The sequence below is a fragment of the Mercenaria mercenaria genome, chromosome 4 (assembly GCF_021730395.1).
Source record: "Mercenaria mercenaria strain notata chromosome 4, MADL_Memer_1, whole genome shotgun sequence".
Lineage (NCBI taxonomy): Eukaryota > Metazoa > Mollusca > Bivalvia > Venerida > Veneridae > Mercenaria > Mercenaria mercenaria.
This window is the reverse complement of record NC_069364.1, coordinates 61,205,106-61,228,790: the sequence shown is the minus strand read 5'-3', so window position 1 is coordinate 61,228,790 and position 23,685 is coordinate 61,205,106. Positions and strand designations below refer to the sequence as shown.

At 35.7% G+C, this 23,685-nt stretch overlaps 1 protein-coding gene across 1 annotated transcript in view; it reads right to left on the bottom strand.

The window, feature by feature from the left end:
• Positions 1–23,685, bottom strand: part of LOC123552912 (phospholipase D1-like) — an 88,512-nt gene that overhangs the window by 48,585 nt on the left and 16,242 nt on the right. The window contains exons 3-4 of the mRNA XM_053541449.1: positions 7,182–7,310; positions 1,768–1,903 (exon numbers count right to left, since the gene is read on the bottom strand). Coding sequence (XP_053397424.1) covers positions 1,768–1,903; positions 7,182–7,310 — 265 coding nt within the window. The remainder of the gene's footprint in view (positions 1–1,767; positions 1,904–7,181; positions 7,311–23,685) is intronic.

Sequence of the window (23,685 nt, the reverse complement as noted above, 5' to 3'; positions counted from 1 at the left end):
AAAATGTGACCTTTTGAGTGTTAACAATGTCTTTCTATAATTTGACCTATTGATCTAGTTTTTGACCTAGATATCCAGTTCTGTACTTGACACAGATTTCAAAGAGATAAGAAAGTTTATGAAGATCAAGTAGAAAATGTGGTCACTGGCATGTTACCAAAGTCATGACACTCCGTCTCATGATGGTGAACAACTGTGCCAAGTTTCATCAAAATCCCTTCATGCATGTAGAAGATATGCTCCGGACAAAGTCACTCTTGAATTTGACCTTTAACCTCTAAGTGTGACCTTGACCTTAGACCTAGGGACCTGGTTCTTGCGCATGACACTCTGTCTCATGATGGTGAACAACTGTGCCAAGTTTCATCAAAATCCCTCCATGCATGTAGAAGATATGCTCCGGACAAAGTCTGTGGATGCCGCCCGCCCGGCCGCCAGGGGCGTTCCCATAATACATTCCGTTTTTCAAACAGGCGTATAACAAGGTTTTCCTATTAGTTGATATAGTGATCTAGTTTTTGACCCCAGATGACCCAGTAACAAATTCTTCAGAGGTTTCATTGAAGGTAACATTCTGACCAAGTTTAATTAAGATTTGACCAAAATTGTGACCTCCAGAGTGTTAAAAGTCAAACTGTAGATGATTTTGTTTTTGTTGGGTTTAATGTCACACCAACACAATAATAGGTCATATGGCGACATTTCAGCTTTGATGGTGGAGGAAGACCCCAAGTGCCCCTCTGTGCATTATTTCATCACAAGTAGGCACCTGGGTAGAACCACCGACCTTCCGTAAGCCAGCTGGATGGCTTCCTTACATGAAGAATTCAATGCCCCGAGCAAGGCTCGAACCCTATGGCTTCCTAACATGAAGAATTCAATGCCCTGAGTGAGGCTCGAACCCACATCAGTGAGGGCAAATTATAGATGAAGTACTACACCAGACACAGGGTGATCACAATAGCTCACATTATTTATGAGAGACATATGTCATTTACTAAGATTTACTGTCAAAGTAGATCAATCGTAATTATGCGACTTCATTCTTTGAGGTTTCTATTTTTATTTTATTGCACTCAAAACAAGCCACTGTTGTCAAGGAAATATGGAGAAGTTTACTGTAGCAAAATAACCTAGTTAAGAAACTCTTATCAACAATACTGATCAACTGATAGATTGTAAACAAGGAAGTTACAATCAAACATTTATAATTACTGTATTTATTTACTGTGGAACTATTTATATAAATTGTTAAACTTCTATTTTGATAAAACTCAACTGAATATTTTGATAGCACAACCGCCCGCAATGCTCATCTCAGTTTAACACTAACAAAATTTATCTTACATTCATTTTATAATATTTGCAAGTTATTAAATTCAATAATTATGGAGAAAAAAAATCATTACAATTCATACTGGTTTGTATTTTATGCAGTTATAGAAAATCACGTTAAAAGAAGTCTATTAACCTCTAAACCCACTATGACAATAGGACTGATAACCCTGTGTCATTCAGTGTCTTTTCATGAATGGCAAAGTTATGGAACATATAAGAATCAGAATCTACAACTCAAACTTGACCTTGAAACTTCAAAAACTGTCCTTGACCTTTAGCGCTGATGGTAAATACTAAATTACTTGTACCAACTATTTTCCAGACTGCTCTATGCATGTCAAAATTACTTTTCAGACAGGGTCCAGCATTTTACACCATGAGTTGTTGTGACAACTATGTTTAGCTTTCCGAAAACAAACTTTCCATTACCCTTCTTTTTTCTATTGACTCTTCTCTAACCATTATCTCTGGCTTTTTTGGAAATCTTGAGATCGACTTTTTCTGCCTTTTCTTCATCTTTCGCTCCTTCCTCTCTTCTCTGATGCTCTGTCTCCGTTCCCTGTGCCTGTAACAAAATAATCACATTACTTACTCTGTTTTCACTAATAAGGCCACAGAATTTCTGCTCCAATATATGAATTTGCATTAATTTTTTCCAATCTATGTTCCCTAGTAACAAATTTAGCATTATTTCAAATCAAGTTGCTGTATTCCACTGAAATAAAGTTTCAAACTTGGTATGCACAAAACTAGTCCTAGGCAAACATATTAAGAGCTTTGTTTTTTCCTCTCCAGGCAACAACAGATTAAAACTAGTCCCCAAACAAACATTCTAGTGGTCTGTGCTTTTCTCAAGGCACTAGGCCCCAAAACTATGCAAAATATGCTAGAGATCTGTGCAATTCTCCATGCAAACAACAGATTAAAACATGCCGGCAAAAACATGCTAGAGATCTTTGCTTTTCACTTTGCAACAAAGTATACCAGTCCCCAAACAAACATGCTAAAGATCTGCTTTTCTTTGGTCAACAACAGATTAAAACTAGTCCCAAAACTAGAAGATGCTTTTGTAAAAAAGCGCATGTCTCCCCCAATGCAAAGTCCTATAGGCAAAAAGTCAATAGGGGTCAGGAGCGAAAGTCAAAGAGACACTGATGGTTGGCTGCAATAGGGATCATCTACTTGGCATGACCAGTCATCCCGCTAAGTTTCAACACTCTTGGCCTAGTGGTTCTCAAGTCACTGTGACCTTGACCTTTGATCAAGTGATCTAAAAATAAATAGGGTTCATCTACTCTGCATGTCCAATCATCCTATTAAGTTTCAACATTCTAGGTCAAGTGGTTCTCAAGTTATTTTCCGGAAATGATTTTACATGACCAGGCCCCTGTGACCCTGACTTTTAATAGACTAACCGAAAAATCAATAGGGGTCATCTACTCTGCAGGTTCAATCATCCTATGAAGTTTCAACATTCTGGGTCAAGTGGTTCTCAAGTTATTGATCGGAAACTGTTTTCTATGTTCAGGCTCCTGTGACCTTGACCTTTAACAGAGTGACCCCAAAATCGATAGGGGTCATCTATTCTGCATGTACAATCATCCTATGAAGTTTCAACATTCTGGATCAAGAGGTTCTCAAGTTATTGATCGGAAATGGTTATCAATGTTCAGGCCCCTGTGACCTTGACCTTTAACGGAGTGACCCCAAAAACAATAGGGGTCATTTACTCTGCATGACCAATCATCCTATGAAGTTTCAACATTCTGGGTCAAGTGGTTCTCAAGTTACTGACCGGAAATGGTTTTCCATGTTTAGGCCCCTGTGACCTTGACCTTTATTAGAGTGACCCAACAATTAATTGGGGTCATTTACTCTGCATGGCCAATCATCCTATTAAGTTTCAACATTCTGGGTCAAGTGGTTCTCAAGTTACTGACCGGAAATCGTTTTCAATGTTCAGGCCCCTTTGACCTTGACCAACAGAGCGACCCCAAAATCAATAGGGGTCATCTACTTTGCATGTACAATCATCCTATGAAGTTTCAACATTCTGGGTCAAGTGGTACTCAAGTTATTGATCGGAAATGGTTTTCAATGTTCAGACCCCTGTGACCTTGACCTTTAATGGAATGACCCCAAAAACAACAGGGGTCATCTACTCTACATGACCAATCATGTTATGAAGTTTCCACATTCTGGGTCAAGTGGTTCTCTAGTTATTGATCGGAAATGGTTTTCAATGTTCAGGCCCCTGTGACCTTGACGTTTGATGGAGTGACCCCAAAAACAATAGGGGTCGTCTACTCCAGCAGCCCTACAACCCTATGAAGTTTGAAGGTTCTAGATCAAATGGTTCTCCAGTTATTGATAAAAACTTGACTGTAGACTATTTTTCTCTCATTTTCATGTTGGTGCAAGAAAAAAACTACACTGACATAAATACAGGAACAGTTATCTACTTTTTACATTGTCACAATTTAATTCTCAGCAGCCTATTTCCTGTTGTTATGGAATTCTGACTATTTTTAATTTGCAGTGTTTGGACTGGTCACGTATGGAATTCTGACTATTTTTAATTTGCGGTGTTTGTACATGGTCATGAATATTCATTTCAAATATTAACATATCTGTAGCAACTATCTCAGAAATTCAACATAGACAGGTACTAAAGTAACTTACAAATATCTATTTTTCAACTTTGATAGAAACTTATAAGATTAGTTGTCGTCAGTTTTTGAAAATTCATTTTGATCTTAAAATGGTGACATTCTATTTTCTGGAATATAATTTCAACAAGTATTCAAGTACACTACAGGATAAGCATTACAACAGTTTAATAGTATTGGTCCAAGGGTTTTTGTTCATGTTTTTTGTTTATGCCATGCATTTTGTCAACACAAGGACACAAGTACTGGTTCTGAGAATACCGTCAAACTTTGTCCGCTCGAACCCGGATAATCTGAACACCACCCTTCGCTCGAACTCATCCCCTGGTCTTGGCGATATCCCTGAATAATGTATTTTGTTCGATGGCTCGAACAACCATTAACTTAAACAAATTTTGCTAGTCATGTCGAGTTCAAGTGAACAAAATTCAACTGTCATAAATTCTAAATTAACAGCTTGTCTATTTCAGTAACAGGTTTGCAAAGAATGCTATTACTAAGTGTTGATTTATCTGGCAATTATATCTCTATGGAGGAATTGGAGAGAGACATTTGATCTTTTTCATTGCATGATGAAGCAATAATTTTATTCCTGTATGTAGAGATAGTACCTAAGTTTTTCAAATCATAGGTTTGAAGTTAAAAAGCTTTGAAATGAAGAGAAATGTCCATATATTTCTCAAAAACAGAAATATAGACAATATTTTAACCAGAAGTGCGGAGTTATGAGCATTTAATATTTTCATGATAACGAGAATTTTGTGATCAAGGAAATGTAACTCTTCTTGAACATGGAGAGCATACACATCAAAGGGACATAATATAGTCAATATTTTCTAATTGGGTGCATTTGATTTAACATTCAACTTTGATCTGGATTGCTAAATACTGATCCATGATACTGTGTGCTAAAAATTTAGAACATCTGGAACAGTCTATTAACAGCAAAACTATGCTTTAGCAGAATCTAAATAGAGTTAAGCTCTAACTGGGACTCGAACCCAGGACCTCTCACCCCTAAGGCAGACACTCTACCACTTCCCTATAACAGCAGTAGCTAATAGCTATGCAGTTTAATTGCTGGATTACATTGCGTGAACTGGAACAATAATCGGTGAACTCCGGATTGTCGGCGTATTCGCTTTGTTACCTAACGGCAATTTTTGTGTAAAGAAAAAATATAATCTAATGCTGCCAACGTCATAATTGGTCAAATCTGCCCAAATTTCTCTGACGTGTTGTTCAGAGTATGAACTTACTAACTGGCAGTACCAGTGAAATATTACTTACACTGAATCTTTTATATTTGCCCTTTTTGCAGCTGCCGAACGGCAAAGACGATGAGATTTGTCCAAATATAAGTAATTATTTTACCAGTTTTGAGAGGATTTCAATTGATGGGAAATTACAGTTACAAACTAAATACTTTTCTGCAACACATGGAGTCATTAGCATTCACTGTCAATCAGTATTATGACTGAGATCGACTGTCATTCATTCATTTCAAAGTTTCATAGACAGAGTCCGTTGTTTACATTTTTATCGTAACCGGTGCACTTGTAAAAATCACTTTAGTTTGAAAAATCAAAGTATGCGAGGAGCTATGGTACGGTCTCTACTGTATGTCTTCAGTTTCATCTCAGGAGGTTGACTCATATGACATATTGTGGAATATGGAACAAATACTGTCTTTCACTGACATATCAAAAGATGCAAAATTGTCTCTTGAAGAAACAACTGTGAAACTGCCACATCATCAAATTCTGCTGTATCATATAAACAGTAGCGTTATTATAACAGTACCTTGACCTGTAATGTTGTAATAGACTCAAAAGGATTTTGCCAGGCCTGGATACCATACAGTGCTTGTGCCAAGTGTAGTCTGACTTAGCAAAATCCGCCACAGCCATATGCATCACTCCTGATCAAGGTACTTTTATTTCATTCCTCTACCTATTTCTACATTATACTAGCCAAAACTGACTGTAATTTTAAACAAATGAAACTTATTTGAAACTGTGAACTTTACGACAAATGCAAATAATTCCACCACTGAATACTGTTTGGTATCAGACGTGAGTTGAATATATTGTTTTGTAATACTTCAGAAATTCATAGGTATATGATAAAACTCCTTACTGTATTATAGGATAACTGTGTCTTAATGGAAAACCGGTATGTGATTTCAAAACAGATCCGTTATTTTTACATCTAGCCCAATTTTTCTTCACGCAAACTGAATATTATGGTTAGAGTTTGTACTGTATTGATACATAGTACTGATCATTTATGATTTTTTTTTTTTTTTGATTTAACGTCGCACCAACACATGATAGGTCATATGGCGACTTTCCAGCTTTAATGGTGGAGGAAGACCCCAGGTGCCCCTCCGTGCATTATTTCATCACAAGCGGGCACCTGGGTAGAACCACCGACTTTCCGTAAGCCAGCTGGATGGCTTCCTCACATGAAGAATTCAACACCCCGAGTGAGGCTCGAACCCATATCGATGAGGGGCAAGTGATTTGAAGTCAGAGACCTTAACCACTCAGCCACGGAGAAATGTTCATAATTTTGTGAAGCTTTCTAACCTTTAGCCCACTAGCGGCAAGTGATTCTGCCTTTGCGACCAGTGCAGACAAAGATCAGCCTGCAAATCCTGCACTTTGCTATTCAGTCAGTTAATTTTCAGCGAACACCCCTTCAAATAACAAATGGTATTGCCAAAATTGAATGATGGACCAGTCCATTTTAGAAATTTAGCAGGCTAAAGGTTAACTTTGTGGAGACCTTGTTTGTTTGTTTGTTTTGGGTTTAACGCCATTTTTCAACAGTATTTCAGTCATGTAATGGCGGGCAGTTAACTTAACCAGTATTCCTGGATTCTGTACCAGTACAAACCTGTTCTCCGCAAGTAACTGCCAACTTCCCCACATGAATCAGAGGTGGAGGACTAATGATTTCAGACACAATGTCGTTGATCAAATAGTCACGGAGAACATACGCCCCACCCGAGGATCGAACTCGGGACCCCGAGATCCGTAGACGAACGCTCTTACCTACTGAGCTAAGCGGGCGGGCCGTGGAGACCTTGAAAAGGATACAAAAGTTACAGATAACATAGTTTTAACAGCACCAATATACAGCAAAAGAAAAATGACAAGAAAAACTCACTGTCTGGTTGGCATAGGAAGTGTGTATCTTGCTCGAAACAGTCGCAGTGCTTTGTGTAAACTGTCAAAGTGCTTATATCTACGTCTAACCGTCCACTTGTATTCACCATGTGTAACTTCTATTGTGTACCTGAAAATATAAAATGACAAATATCTGACACTGTGTTTGAATATCATAAATTATTTCAAAGAACTCTATCTACCTGACTTACACACAACTCCTGACAATGATGTAAATCTCACACAGCTCCAACTTAAATTTTCTAAACCAAAAATGTAATTTGTAATAAAATATTTCTTCTTACATCATGTACATGTACCATAAAACTTTGAATAATCATTTATATAACGTAACAGTATGTACAACAAGAACTGTCTGTTGACAGCGCGCTCAACAGATCGACAAAGTTATGTACGCTTGTATATAGATGGAAATCATGATGATAAGCAAGTGTTCAAATAGTTTTGACAAAATATGGACTAGTACGAAAACTGAACCAATTTCCAAGTACAAAAGGGCCATAATTCAGTCAAAATAGTTGACAGAGTTATGTACTCTTACCTACAGATGGAATCATGATGATAAACAAGTGTTCAAAACCACATGTCAAATAGTTTTGACAAGATGTAGACTTGTACAAGAATTGTACCAATTTCCCAGTCCAAAAAAGGCCATAATTCAGCCAAAATAGTTGACAGAGTTATGTACTTTTGCTTACAGATAGAGACTGTTAAAATACACAGGTGATAAAAGTTTCAAAGCCACATGTCAAACAGTTTACACAAAATATGAACTGATACGAAAAACTTAACCAAGATTTATAAGTTTAAAGGGGCCATAATTCAGCCAAAATCCTTGATGGAGTTATGTACTCTTGCCTAAACCTGTACATGGTGATGGTACACAAGACTTAGCAGGGGTCACGCTGTCGATCGCCACTTGAGCCATTTGCGACAAAAAATTAAATGTGGCTCCGAAATTTTCTAATTGGCGAAAATGGCCCGAAGCTATATCTGTCTGCAAAACTACGAATATTGCCAGTTTTACGAACCAAAAGGTGTGAAAAATCGATAATCTGTGTAGACACAACATCCGTTATTGAAAGGGAGGGAGCCAATTTGCAAATTTTTTATTTGATCAGGCAGTTAACTGGCGATAATTAGATTATTGAATAACAAACTGGATAATTATAATCATCATTTTGTGCACTTGATATGATTTTATGAGCAGTCGGCCGTTAGACAAATTTTCTATGATTGCCGAGGGTTAGTTTGGACAAAAACAAATAAAAATGCTTTAGACAAGCAGAAATTGTAAGTATTGAATAGCTATGATGATAGAAAAGCAATAAAACATAGGTATTTTATCAAATATTTAATTCCAACTTATAAAATGTTTTCCGAATTTGTCACCCGTTTTCGCGACCGTGATTTTCGTATATTTCTGTCATTTCTGCCAAGATTTTTTAGTGCAATCTTAATAAAAAGCCAATAAAAAGTCTACATTTAAGAAAAATATGACAACTGTTGCAAAAGGAGCTCTTATTTTGAAGTATTTTTCGAGAATAAAACATGCGAAGGCATCGAACCCCACCCACTTATAGGCAAAATAAGACACTGTTTTCTTTTTTGACATCTCATTTTAAATGTGATTTTCAGAATTTTTTTTATTAAATGGCAGATGTTTATAAAAATGATAATTTTAGAAATTAACACAAATTGATTTTCTAAATAGCTTTTTAAAGGGTTACTAAGAAATATGTAATAACTACATTAATTTCTTGAGTAGTATGAGTACTTTGGTACATATAATGTAGTCCTACAAGAACGTCAATGCTATGCGCTTCGCTGTTGCTGGCCTCATAATTTTATCTTCGGAAAAAGCAGCGGCTCAGAGAAAAAAATCCCAGTGTGACCCCTGCTTAGTGTTGAAAGTTTCAAACCTTTATCTCAAAAGGATTTGTCAAAATGCAGACTGGTACGAAAAACTTAACCAAGGTGTGACGCCGACGCCAACACCAATGCCGTGGTGAATAGGATAGCTCTACTTATTTTTCGAATAGTCGAGCTAAAAACACAGCTTCATCCATTTAACACATAGCTCTTCATTTCAAAGTTTTTGTCAATGACTTTAAGTTCTGAAGTGGTTTAAGTTCATACAAAAAATAGCTGCATCACAGATGGAAATATGCAGATAGGGCTTCACAATACCTTGCAGGGTGGAAGGAGAAATACATCTTGATTCTTTTTTCCATTCAAATTTCCATTATGTAAATTGCAATAAATCTACATTAAGAAACTGAAAGGCAATTAACTGGCATTCCTGACAAATTTAATCCTGGCATTAACCTTACTTAGCATAACATTATGCAGAAGAAAACTGATATCATCTTGCTATAATGATGCCAATTTCTGGCCAGTCATACACATGTTAATCATTTGTTTAAAATTTTCATTAAAGTCTGGCCAACCGTTCCAAGTATTAGAGAGAAAACTAACAAAATAAGATCCAATTTTTCATTGATTTACTGTATGTCATGATCCATGTATTCTTACTCCTTCCTGAATTCTGGATATACTCTCAAAAATCCAGATATAAACTGTACATAACTGTAAAGGTCAAATACTTTTTGAGATATACATGGCACAATTCTGGACAGAAAGACTTATTTTGGACTAAGCACAAATTGGACAGATCTGACTTAGTAGCGGGCCATAACTCTGGTCTGGCTGTGTGAAATCCTCATTAAAACGCAAGGTGTGCAACTTCACATGCTGAATGACAATTCTGTGAGGTTTGATGACTCTGGGTCAATACTTTTTGAGAAACACAGGACACTAATTTGGAGGGAGGGATGGATGGATGGATGGACAGATGGACAGACGGACAAGGGCAACTCAAAAATGTAATAAATATATGGACTGAATGCTATTTTTGTGCATTAATATGGGTAAAAACCATACTTCTGGCAAATCATAAAAAAATATATTACAAGAGAGCCATGCTCATCATATTTTGCTCACACCAGTTTCATTGCTCTTTAATGAAAAGTTGAAGGTCACTAAGCTTATCTGGCATCATATTAAAGTACTGAAAAGTTTTTACATTGTTATTAATTTCGAAATTAACAGATTTTATAACTGATAGGCTGCTCAGCTCTATACTTTGATGCAGTGACCTAGATTGTGACGCAATATGACCAAATTTCAAAATTTATCTTTAGTTAATGAAGAAAAACATTCTTTTCATGTTTCATGTAGTTCACATAGAAAAAGCTGCCAAGGTTTTTCTAATACATGACTGGACCTAGTTTTTGATACAAGACGAAAACTTTATCTAGATTTTATTAAGACAAAACTTCTGATCTTGTTTCATAAAGATCTGGTAAAAAATTAAATTAGACCAAATAAAATTGTTCCAGATTTTACTTAAGCAAAACTATTACCAAGAGCCTATAAGATATGGGCAAACTGTAACAGCATTTTTAAGCAGTAAAATTGTGAATGGGTGGATCATATTTGATTCAGGTGAGCTAAACAAGAGGGCCAAGATGGCCCTAGGTCGCTCACCTAAGAAACACTCCATAACAGTGTAAAACATGTTTGACCTAGTGATTTCATGGAAACAAATATTCTGACCAATTTTCATTAAGATTGGACCAAAAAATTGGTCTCTTGCGATAAAACAAGCATTTTCTTAGATATGACCTAGTTTTTGACCCTAGATGACCCATGTTCAAACTCGACCTAGATTTTATCAAGGCAATCATTCTGACCAAAATTCATGAAGATCAACTGAACAAGAGGACCATGATGGTCCTGAATCGCTCACCTATCCCCACATGACCCAGTGTTGAACTGAGTATGACGTCGTTATTTCTATTATTTGACAAAGTGACCTAGTTTTTCAGCACATGTGACATAGATATCATCAAGATAAAAAATTCTGACCAATTTTCATGAAGATCCATTGAAAAATATGGCCTCTAGAGAGGTCACAAGGTTTTTCTATTATTTGACCTAATGACCTAGTTTTTGAAGGCACGTGACCCAGTTACGAACCTGACCTAGATATCATCAAGGTGAACAGTCTAACCAATTTTCATGAAGATCTCGTGAAAAATATGGCCTCTATAGAGGTCACAAGGTTTTTCTATTTTTCGACCTACTGACCTAGTTTTTGAAGGCACATGACCCAGTTACGAACCTGACCTAGATATCATCAAGCTGAACAGTCTCACCAATTTTCATGAAGATCCATAAAGAAATATGGCCTCTAGAGAGGTCACAAGGTTTTTCTATTTTAAGACCTACTGACCTAGTTTTTGACCCCACGTGACCCAGTTTCAAACCTGACCTAGATATCATCAAGATGAACCTTCTGACCAATATTCATGAAGATCTCATGAAAAATATGGCCTCTAGAGAGGTCACAAGGTTTTTCTATTTTTAGATCTACTGACCTAGTTTTTAACCCCACGTGACCCAGTTTCGAACTTGATCTAGATATCATCAAGGTTAACATTCTGACCAATTTTCATGAAGATCCATTGAAAAAATGGCCTCTAGAGAGGTCACAAGGTTTTTCTATTTTTAGACCTACTGACCTAGTTTTTGACCGCACGTGACCCAGTTTCGAACTTGATCTAGATATCATCAAGGTGAACATTCTGACCAATTTTCATGAAGATCCATTGAGAAATATGGCCTCTAGAGAGGTCACAAGGTTTTTCTATTTTTAGACCTACTGACCTAGTTTTTGATCCCACATGACCCAGTATTGAACTTGACCTAGATATCATCAAGGTGAACATTCTGACCAATATTCATGAAGATCTCATGAAAAATATGGCCTCTAGAGAGGTCACAAGGTTTTTCTATTTTAAGATCTACTGACCTAGTTTTTACCCCCACGTGACCCAGTTTCGAACTTGACCTAGATATCATCAAGCTGAACATTCTGACCAATTTTCATGAAGATCCATTGAGAAATATGGCCTCTAGAGAGGTCACAAGGTTTTTCTATTTTTAGACCTAATGACCTAGTTTTTGACCCCACGTGACCCAGTTTCAAACTTGACCTAGATATCATCAAGGTGAACATTCTGACCAATATTCATGAAGATCTCATGAAAAATATGGCCTCTAGAGAGGTCACAAGGTTTTTCTATTTTTAGACCTACTGACCTAGTTTTTGATCCCACGTGACCCAGTTTCGAACTTGACCTAGATATCATCAAGGTGAACATTCTGACCAATATTCATGAAGATCTCATGAAAAATATGGCCTCCAGAGAGGTCACAAGGTTTTTCTATTTTTAGACCTACTGACCTAGTTTTTGACCCCACGTGACCCAGTTTCGAACTTGACCTAGATATCATCAAGGTGAACATTCTGACCAATTTTCATGAAGATCTTGTGAAATATATGGCCTCTAGAGAGGTCACAAGGTTTTTCTATTTTTAGACCTACTGACCTAGTTTTTGATGGCACGTGACCCAGTTTCGAACTTGACCTAGATATCATCAAGGTGAATATTCTGACCAATTTTGATAAAGATCCCATGAAAAATGTGACCTCTAGAGTGGTCACAAGCAAAAGTTTACGGACGCACGCACGCACGGACGGACGACGGACGACGGACGCCGCGCGATCACAAAAGCTCACCTTGTCACTATCGCATACACAAGATTTTTCTTTAATTTGACCTAGTGACCTAGTTTTTGACCTCAGATAACCCATATTCAAAACGGACCTAGTTTTCATCAAGGCAATCACTCTGACCAAATTTCATGAAGATCAATTGAAAAATACATCCTCTATTGCATACACAATGTTTTTCTTCGATTTGACCTAGTGACCTAGTTTTTGACCCCAGATGACCCATTTTCGAAATCAGCCTAGATTTTATCAAGGTAATCATTCTGGCTAAATTTCATGAAAATCAGTTGAAAAATACAGCCTCTATTGCATACACAAGGTTTTTCTTTGATTTGACCTAGTGACCTAGTTTTTGACCCCAGATGACCCATTTTCAAACTTGGTCTAAATTTCATCAAGACAATCATTCTGACCAAAATTCATGAAGATCAATTGAAAAATACAGCCTCTATCGCATACACAAGGTTTTTACGTGATATGACCTAGTGACCTAGTTTTTGACCCCAGATGACCCATTTTTGAACTCGGCCTAGATTTCATCAAGGTAATCATTCTGACCAAAATTCATGAAGATCAATTGAAAAATACCGCCTCTATCGCATACACAAGGTTTTTCTTTGATTTGACCTAGTGACCTAGTTTTTGACCCGAGATGACCCATTTTCGAACTCGGCCTAGATTCATCAAGGCAATCATTCTGACCAAAATTCATGAAGATCAATTGAAAAATACAGCCTCTATCGCATACACAAGGTTTTTCTTTGATTTGACCTAGTGACCTAGTTTTTGACCCGAGATGACCCATTTTCGAACTCGGCCTAGATTTCATCAAGGTTATCATTCTGACCAATACTCATGAAGAAGAATTGAAAAATACAGCCTCTATCGCATACACAAGGTTTTTCTTTGATTTGACCTAGTGACCTAGTTTTTGACCCCAGATGACCCATTTTCGAACTCTGCTTAGATTTCATCAAGGTTATCATTCTGACCAATATTCATGAAGATTAATTGAAAAATACCACCTCTATCGCATACACAAGGTTTTCCTTTGATTTGACCTAGTGACCTAGTTTTTGACCCGAGATGACCCATTTTCGAACTCGGCCTAGATTTCATCAAAGTTATCATTCTGACCAATATTCATGAAGATTAAATGACAAATACAACCTCTATCGCATACACAAGGTTTTTCTTTGATTTGACCTAGTGACCTAGTTTTTGACCCGAGATGATCCATTTTCGAACTCTGCCTAGATTTCATCAAGGTTATCATTAGGGGTGACTATTGAGGCCAATTTTGACTATTGCAATACTATTGATATTGCTTAAAAACTATTGCGATACTATTCTATTGCAGGTTACTATTGCAATACTATTGCAATAGTTATCGGCCATCATATTTTATACAGTAAAGCTAACAACTGGCATTGTTACACAGTGTAAGAGACGACACTGTTTATAATTGCTGTTAACACACATTGAGATGTTTGTATAACTGAAACGGACAGAAATAATTCTAACATTAAATATTTCTTGCCTTCCTTGGCTTTGGAACAATAAGTAAAACAATAAACCTATGCAAGGTATACTCAAACGAATCGGCCATTTTGTTGCGAATGTCAACATGTTTAATAACCCAAAGCATCGAAAAAGACGAAAATTAACGGATCGGGTTAAGGTGTACCAGCACTAAATGAAGGGCCCTACCGAACAGTTTGCTGTATAATACAAGTAGCCTTCTTTCTCCATGTCCATAGTACATTTTCTCATCTAAAATTAACAGGTTATTTAAATATATTTAATCAAAGTTTCTAAGAAACTAAATTTATTAATTATCTCCCAGACTTCTCAGTCCTTTATGGTAGTTTAATTCCGTGAGGGTAATTATTGTAATGGAGACGTAAACATTTTCCGAGGCGCAAATGAAAGCTGGCTCTGTTTCTTGGTTTATAAATTATAAATTATTTCTGTATTTACTAAAATTTCAAAACTATCGAACCTATCGATTGTTGAAGGAACTATCGGCGATTGTTATTGGATCGTGACTTTTCTATCGATGCATGCTATCGGGACACTTAGTATCGCAATGCATCGATAGTTCGATGTATCGTTACACCCCTAGTTATCATTCTGACCAATATTCATGAAGATTAATTGAAAAATACAGCCTCTATCGCATACACAAGCTAAATGTTGACAGACGACGGACGACAGACGACAGACGACGGACGCCGGACATCGAGCGATCAGAAAAACTCACCTGAGCATTGCTCAGGTGAGCTAAAAAGACCAACAGAACATAGGTATATGATTGGGTATGTATTATGAATTTCAAGAAAGGCATTTATAAGCTATCTAACAATATCTATGGCTTGTTTTACTGCAGAAGTGCAACACAACACTTCAAAATTTGCAGTGTTATGTCTGACTTAGCAACATCTTATGAATCATACTTTATTTGCTTTACAACTAAACTATTTGCCTTGACAAGTTGCTCTATTAAGCTTGTATTGTAAAACCTGTTCAAGCTAAAAACATACAAAAAATAAATGTAAAACACAAACAACAAATGGGTTAAAGACTCTTTTTTAACCTGAACTAATCTAAGGTATCAAAAGACAGCTAACATAAATACATCTTTATTCTTTACCATTTCAAGACAAAAAACCATTAGCAATCAGCATTGAAAAAAAAATTAACAGGATTCAACCTTCAACAATACACTTAAAGGAAATGAACCTTAAACAATACATCTATAGGCAATCAGCCTTAACAATACATATATAGGCAATCAGCCTTAACAATACACCTATAGGCAATCAGCCTGAACAACACATATATAGGCAATCAGCCTTAACAATACACATATAGGCAATCAGCCTTAACAATACACCTATAGGCAATCAGCCTTAACAATACATATATAGGCAATCAGCCTTAACAATACACCTATAGGCAATCAGCCTTAACAATACACCTATAGGCAATCAGCCTTAACAATACATATATAGGCAATCAGCCTTAACAATACACCTATAGGCAATCAACCTTAACAATACACCTATAGAAAATCAGCCTTAACAATACATATATAGGCAATCAGCCTTAACAATACATCTATAGGCAATCAGCCTGAACAATACACCTATAGGCAATCAGCCCTAACAATACATCTATAGGCAATCAGCCTTAAACAATACACCTATTGGCATTTAACCTTAACAATACACCTATAGACAATCGGCCTTAATAATACACCTATAGGCAATTAGCCCTAACAATACACCTATTGGCATTTAACCTTAACAATACACCTATAGACAAGCAGCCTTAACAAATCACCTATAGACAATCAGCCTTAACAATACACCTATAGACAATCAGCCCTAACAATACATCTATTGGCATTCAACCTTAACAATGCACCTATAGGCAATCATCCTTAAGAATACACCTATAGGCAATCAGCCCTAACAATGCACCTAATGGCATTCAACCTTAACAATACACCTATTGGCATTCAACCTTAACAACACACCTATAGGCAATCAGCCTTAACAAAACACCTACAGGCAATCATCCTTAACAATGCACCTATAGGCAAACATCCTTAACAATGCACCTATAGGCAATCAGCCTTAGCAACACACCTATAGGCAATCAACCTTACCAACACACCTATAGGCAATCAGCCTTAAACAATACACCTATAGACAATCAGCCTTACCAACACACCTATAGAAAATCAACCTTACCAACACACCTATAGGCAATCAGCCTTAAACAATACACCTATAGGCAATCAGCCTTAAACAATATACCTATAGGCAATCAACCTTACCAACACACCTATAGGCAATCAACCTTACCAACACACCTATAGGCAATCAACCTTAAACAATACACCTATAGGCAATCAGCCTTAAACAATACACCTACAGGCAATCAACCTTACCAATACAACTATAGGCAATCAGTCTTACCAATACACATACAGGCAATCAACCTTAAACAATACTTTTACTGGCAATAAGCCTTAAACAATACACCTATTGGCAATCAGCTTTAAACAAAATCCCTATAGGCACTAAACCTTAACACAGCACCTATAGGCTCTCAACATTAACAATACACCGACAGGCAATCAACAATAACAATACACATATAGGCAATCAACTTTAAACAATACATGTATAAGCAATACGCCTTAACAATATACCTATAGGCAATCAGCCTTAAACAAAACACCTAGGCAGAACAGAACAGAACACAATTTTATTTACAACAGACTTGAACATAAAAGTTTATCGTCATAAATACAAATACAAGCATGCGTGAAAGGCAAGAGAGTGTAAACAAGCATAATACATGTACATACATACAAAATAAAATTTATTATCTGCTGTCCTATTTGATCAAGTCAGTTAACTTAACTTCAATAAAACTTCAATCAGCCTTAAATAAAATGCCTATAGGAAATCAAACTTAAACAGTACACTTAAACTTTTTTCATCTGAGATTGTTTACATTCTGAGCAAAAAGTGTATACCTTATCATATTTATGACCTTGAAGACGAAGTCAAAGTTCAAAAAAATGTATTTAAAAACATCTTCTGAATTTACTTAATGGCAAAACTTTCATTTACAGACATATTTATGACTGTATAAACTAAAAGCCAAGAAGTTTACATAAAACTGTCTCGGTATGTAAAATTCAAATAATGTATAAGCCAAAAATGTTAATTTTTCACACGTCCTCATACTTTCTGTTGTTTATTACTGATGCCTCTTCTTTCCTTGTTCATTTTAGTGTTTACCCTGTCTGAAGCAGAACCTATCTAAACAAAATTTACCCTACACTACTTACTATGTCACCAAATACAAAATCTTCATGTATTTTTTTTGCTATTTTGCTATTGGTAACAATTTCAAGTGATGTAATTTGAGAAAATAGAAGAAAAATACAAACTTAATATTTGCCATCAGTCATGATCAAAAATATTCTAAAATCAATTTAACTGAATAAAAGAAATAAACATTTTTACTGCCCCTCTATTGTTTATAGTTTATCCCTTCCTAAATTCAATATTTTTACTTATTCCCACATGTCAAAGAGACTATTCAAATCTTACTGAACAAGAGGTCTCCATGACCAATGTGGTTAAGGTCATTTCAAATCACTCACACCTCTGTATGCATGAGCTCTGCTGGTGTGGTCATGTGAGGAAGTCATCCAGCTGTGAGGAATGTTAATGTTTCTACTTATGTGCCTGCCCATGTCTGGAATTCTCCATTTGACTTTGTGTTCATATAACTTAAAACCCAACAAAACAATTTCACTGAACAAAATGTACTAATAAACTTTGATAATGTGGCAGTTGAGTCCAATAAGTCCAGGGGTGTTCAAAGATAATCCGTCATATATCTACTGTAGGTGAGTCCAAAAGCTCTACCTACTCTTTGAATAGTCTGGCTAAAAACATACAATGTCATGTATTTACTTTGCATAGCAACAGTGAGTCATGTTTCATGTATCAAACAGAGCTTCACACCATTTACTTTGTTTATATGGCTTCAATGCAATTTCAGGACTTTTTGATCTTACTGAACTGTATGCAGATCTTCTCCTACCAGTCTCAAAAGTTACTTTCACTGTATTTATTTTTTACATTCACAAGTTTGTTAATGTTATTCAATAAGAAAAACATTATGGCTGACTACAATAATTTATATGGTAGCTTTTCAAGCTACATAAAACCCCAAACTGCAAATGCAGAGCCAAAACAATTAAATGCTCTCTTTTGTAAGTGTGAAAAATTACATAAGTGGAACAGATATTGGGTGTTGTCTATTTGGTTACTAGACAGAAAATGAGAGGAGAATTTTTCTGCTTATTAGAAAAATTAGAAAAATGTTTTCAGGTCTATTTCAGTCAACATCTCCAATATAACAAGCAAACTGATCAGCTGTCAGATGATCAAAGGAACCCCCATAACTTCCATTTGTTATTGACATGGTGATTCAGGTTATCAAATCTTTATACAGCAACAGCTGTCAAACATCTTATATTACAAGAATTACCTTTTTTTCATATTGTCAATAACTGACAACTATGTTCCATTTATCCAACAGAGACTACTCACATAGAATGACAGATAGCAACAGCTTGATACAAATCAGAAAAGGAAATTATGTTCTTACAAAATTACAATTTTGTGAATTGCTATTGGGGACTAGTGTTGAGGATTTCATGTGTGCGTCAATCAAGATTCCCATTTACTTCATTCTAAAACAATGATTACCCACAATTTTGTGTCCTCATCATAAAGCACCAAACCATGAAATTTTACTTCAAAGAAACAAAACATTTTCACTAAGGCCAGAGTTTTTTTATCTTTCGTTTTACGGGAGATTTTTGAAAAATGAGCAGGGGGAGGAGGGAATAAAAATAAAAATAAAAAGCTTGAAAGTGAGCATCTCGGAAAAAAATGAAAATAAAATAGAATTTTTAAAGATTTTTTTATTTTGATGAACTTTCGTTTCAAGTTTTGTTTACTTGTGTTTGTGTCCAGTATTAAATATTGTGATGTATTGTTATGTTTTAAGACTATAAAAGCCATTTATACAGGATGAGCATTGAATAAAATTTTGTCGAAATGTACATGCCAGACAATTATTTTCATGCATGCTTGTGAATAAACTGCTTCAGTCATTGTAACTCATACTGGCAAGTCTTTAACATTCAGAAAGCTTGTTTTACTTAATTTAAGTGGAAGACAAAAATTATTTAATCTGTAACAACAGCCACAGTGAATTTCAGTGACATCAAGTAGAGACTAAACATGTCTGGTGTAAAGTGGCCTAGTAGTGTAGTAGTTTTGGTGGTTTGGTTTGCTTGCATCTTCTGCTGTGTAACCTGCTTTTTATAAGTAATATTTACTTATTGTATCTTTCACGAATATCATCTTTAAGGAGGTAACTTTTCAGTTTATGCCAGCTCATAATATACTGGGTTTTATCAGCAAAATAAAGTATTTAATAACTTTGAGTAACAGTCACAGTGCAGATGACAAGTTTTTTTTCAGTGATGAAAAAAAAAAGATAATCCAGCAAAAAGTAAACTGAAAATTTACCTCATTTAACTCTGTAATTTGCACCTTTTTATAATACACTTTAGTTCAAGTACTGAAGTTGCATCACTTTTTGTCAAAATATTGTCTCCAATGAAAAGTATTCTTTATTCTTTATACACTTATGAATTCTATTGAAGTTACAAAAGAAATGGACCATCTGTCTGAGATTTTGCCAACACTACCAGCTGCTTTATGCCAGACAGTCCCAAGCCTGTGTAAAGTGTGAGGGGTCACCATTAAAATAAAAATGTAAAAAAAAATCTGCTGTTACAAATATTTATTTGTTCTGCAAACAATGTCTTGAATAAAATTTAATGTCAAAGCACCTTTGATATTGTATTACCTTTCTATGGCAAACTTGTAAGTTGAATCTGTTGAAAACAATATGCGAGGAAGACAATCTTTAGACAATTTATAGATATGCCAGACTACACTTTAGTATTACTAGTAATTTAATCATTTAAATGAAGTTTACCATCAGCTTAATTTGGACACAATAATCATCGTCCATCCACCCGTGTTGAAAGAGAGAAAAAAAACATTAAAGATTATCGGTAATTATTCAGTTGATAAACTAAGTAATTGACCTTGTTTTCATGATCAATTTACACCCCCTCAAAGAGCTAAAAGGAGTGTGTCAGTATCGTGGAGATCAAAGCGGTATTTTGCTCGAGATTGTCATGGCATTACGTCATGTTTTCGCGCCATGTGACACATCAGTGTCTGATCGTACCGCATCGGTTCTTAAAATTGCTGAGAAATAGAAATCAATAAAAAGTTTCTTCTTTAATTTGTTATCAAAAGCGAATGTGCTATATCCCGTATAAAAGGTAAATGTCTCAAACGATAGTTACTATTGTGGATATCCTACCTCTGTGACCTATTTGCCCTCAAGGAATTTACATTATTGTTTGACAAGAAAAACTTTTAAATTGTTGGTCAAAAAATACAAGTACAAAGATTCATTTAAAATTTATTAAAAACCGCAGTGACATCCCATTGCTTTATTTTAAAATCGCATTTCTATTTACGTTCACGAGGTCACGTAACCTATTCTGCCACACTAACAGAAATCTGTTTGCCAAAAATCGTTTTATTCCATGTATTGTAATTGCTGCCACTTTTTCATTATTTAAGATTTTTTTATTCTGTTTTTTGTACTTTCTGGTCAAAAGAATTTTATGCCCATAGTATTCATCATTTATTTACTTTTAGAAAGAAATAAGTAACTAAGATCGCGCTGTTTGAATTTTTACAAATGATTATATGAAAATTCAACCGTTTTTATAGAATTTTGCCTACATTTCTGTTGATATCTTAATAAAATCATTATAGAATTCAAATAGTATTATTTCTCAAGGGGTGTTGAAAACTTGAAGCGAAAATGTTAAAAAATGAATGCACTACGCACGGTTTTTGTGTACGTGTCGATGTAAATTAGATATTACGATAGGTCACTTGTGGAATGGAAAATTACCGGCATGACGTTTTGATATCTTTACGATTCGTGGGTAAATTCCAGTCAATCCAGGTAGCGACTGAACCATCTCAAAGTTTGTTGACGTTTTGGAGATGTCATTTCTGAATTTTGGTAAAGTAAGGACGTAAAAAACCACTCGCCCAATCGGTCGAGTACACAGCGATGTCTACTCGTCCTACTCAGACTTAACTCGCCAATGCGAGCGGGCGAGTGGACTGCGCGCGTTAAACTTCCTTCCAGTGAAATTACGTCCAGGTGAAATACACTAATTTTATTTTCTTTGGGGCTGTAAACAACCGACCGGCGGAAAAAATAAAATAAAACTTGGGAAAATGAATTTTAATTTTATTCCATTTTTGCAGTATTTAGGACCGGCGCTCCCGTAAAACGAAAAATAAAAAAACTCTGGCCTAACATTAAAAAGGTTCTTTAAAAACAAGAGCACTGCCTTGCGGGTGCTGACGCTCATCTGATTTTTTTTGTGTAATAGAAATATTGTCCTACCCATGATTTTCTAAGTCTAAAAAGGGCCATCATTCTTGCAAAAAGCAGGATAGAGTTATGTTTCTTGATGTACAGTGTCCACTTATGATGGTGAAAAACTGTTGCAAGTTTTAAAGCAATAGCTTTGATAGTTTATGAGAAAAGTTGACTTAAACATAATACTCAACCAAGAAAATGATTTTCTAAGTCCAAAAGGGGCAATAATTATTGCAAAAATCAGGATGGAGTTACGCTGCTTGCTGTACAGGGTCAGCTTATGATGGTGAACAAGTGTTGCAAGTTTCAAAGCAATAGCTTTGATAGTTTAAGAGAAAAAGTTGACCTAAACATAAAACTTAACCAAGAAATCTGATATTTTCTAAGTCCAAAAGGGGCCATAAATCTTGCAAAAAGCAGGATGGAGTTATGTTTCTTGCTGTACAGGGTCAACTTATGATGGTGAACAAGTGTTGCAAGTTTTAAAGCAATAGCTTTGATAGTTTAGGATAAAAGCTGACCTAAACATAAAACTTAACCAAGAAAACTGATTTTCTAAGTCCAAAAGGGGCAATAAATCTTGCAAAAAGCAAGATGGAGTTATGTTTCTTGCTGTACAGGGTCAGCTTATGATGGTGAACAAGTATTCCAAGTTTCAAAGCAATAGCTTTGACAGTTTGGGAGAAAAGTTGACCTAAACATAAAACTTAACCAAGAAATCTGATATTTTCTAAGTACAAAAGGGGCCATAAATCTTGCAAAAAGCAAGATGGAGTTATGTTTCTTGCTATACAGGGTCAGCTTATGATGGTGAACAAGTATTCCAAGTTTCAAAGCAATAGCTTTGATAGTTTAGGAGAAAAGCTGACCTAAACATAAAACTTAACCAGGCAACGCCGACGCAGACGCCGACGCCGACGCCGACAACCGCTCAAGTGATGACAATAACTCATCATTTTTTTTCAAAAAATCAGATGAGCTAAAAACACCTAAATGTCCTTTTTTCCAGGTCACTTCACAGACCTCACACGCTCATAAAGACATTGTGGTATTTCAGCACTTAAACAGCAAATGCCTTAACTTTTGAAAATCTAATACTACTGTATTACTACACTGCTTCAATCACCTTTTTCTGTAAACATGAATTTTGTATTTGATGTAAGATCCCGATGTAAGCAGGTAAAAAATTTTATGACAATGACTTGCATTAAATTTTACTTATCACATGAATCACAAAATGTTTGAGTGCACCTCAGTAAACTTGGTGTGTAGATAGCTTTTATCAAAGACAAAGGTTTGGAATGTATTTAGAGTCATTTGGGTCAACGTCACTGATACTAAAACTAGAACAAGAGCACCGCCTTTCGGATGCAGATGCTCATCTGATTTTTTTTGTCTCTGTATAAAAGAGATATTGTCCTACCCGTGATTTTCTAAGTCCAAAAGGGTCCATAATTCTTGCAAAAAGCAATGTAGAGTTATGGTACTTGCTGTGCAGAGTCAACTTTTAAAGGTGAATAACAACTCTAAGTTTTAAAGCAATAGCTTTGACCATTAAGGGGAAAAACTGACCTAAATGCAAAAATTAACCAAGAACTCTGATATTTTCTAAGTCCAAAATGGGCCATAATTCTTGCAAAAAGCAGAATGGAGTTATGTTTCTTGCTGTACAGAGTCAGCTTTTGATGGTAAACAAGTGTTGCAAGTTTTAAAGCAATAGCTTTGATACTTTAGGAGAAAAGCTGAC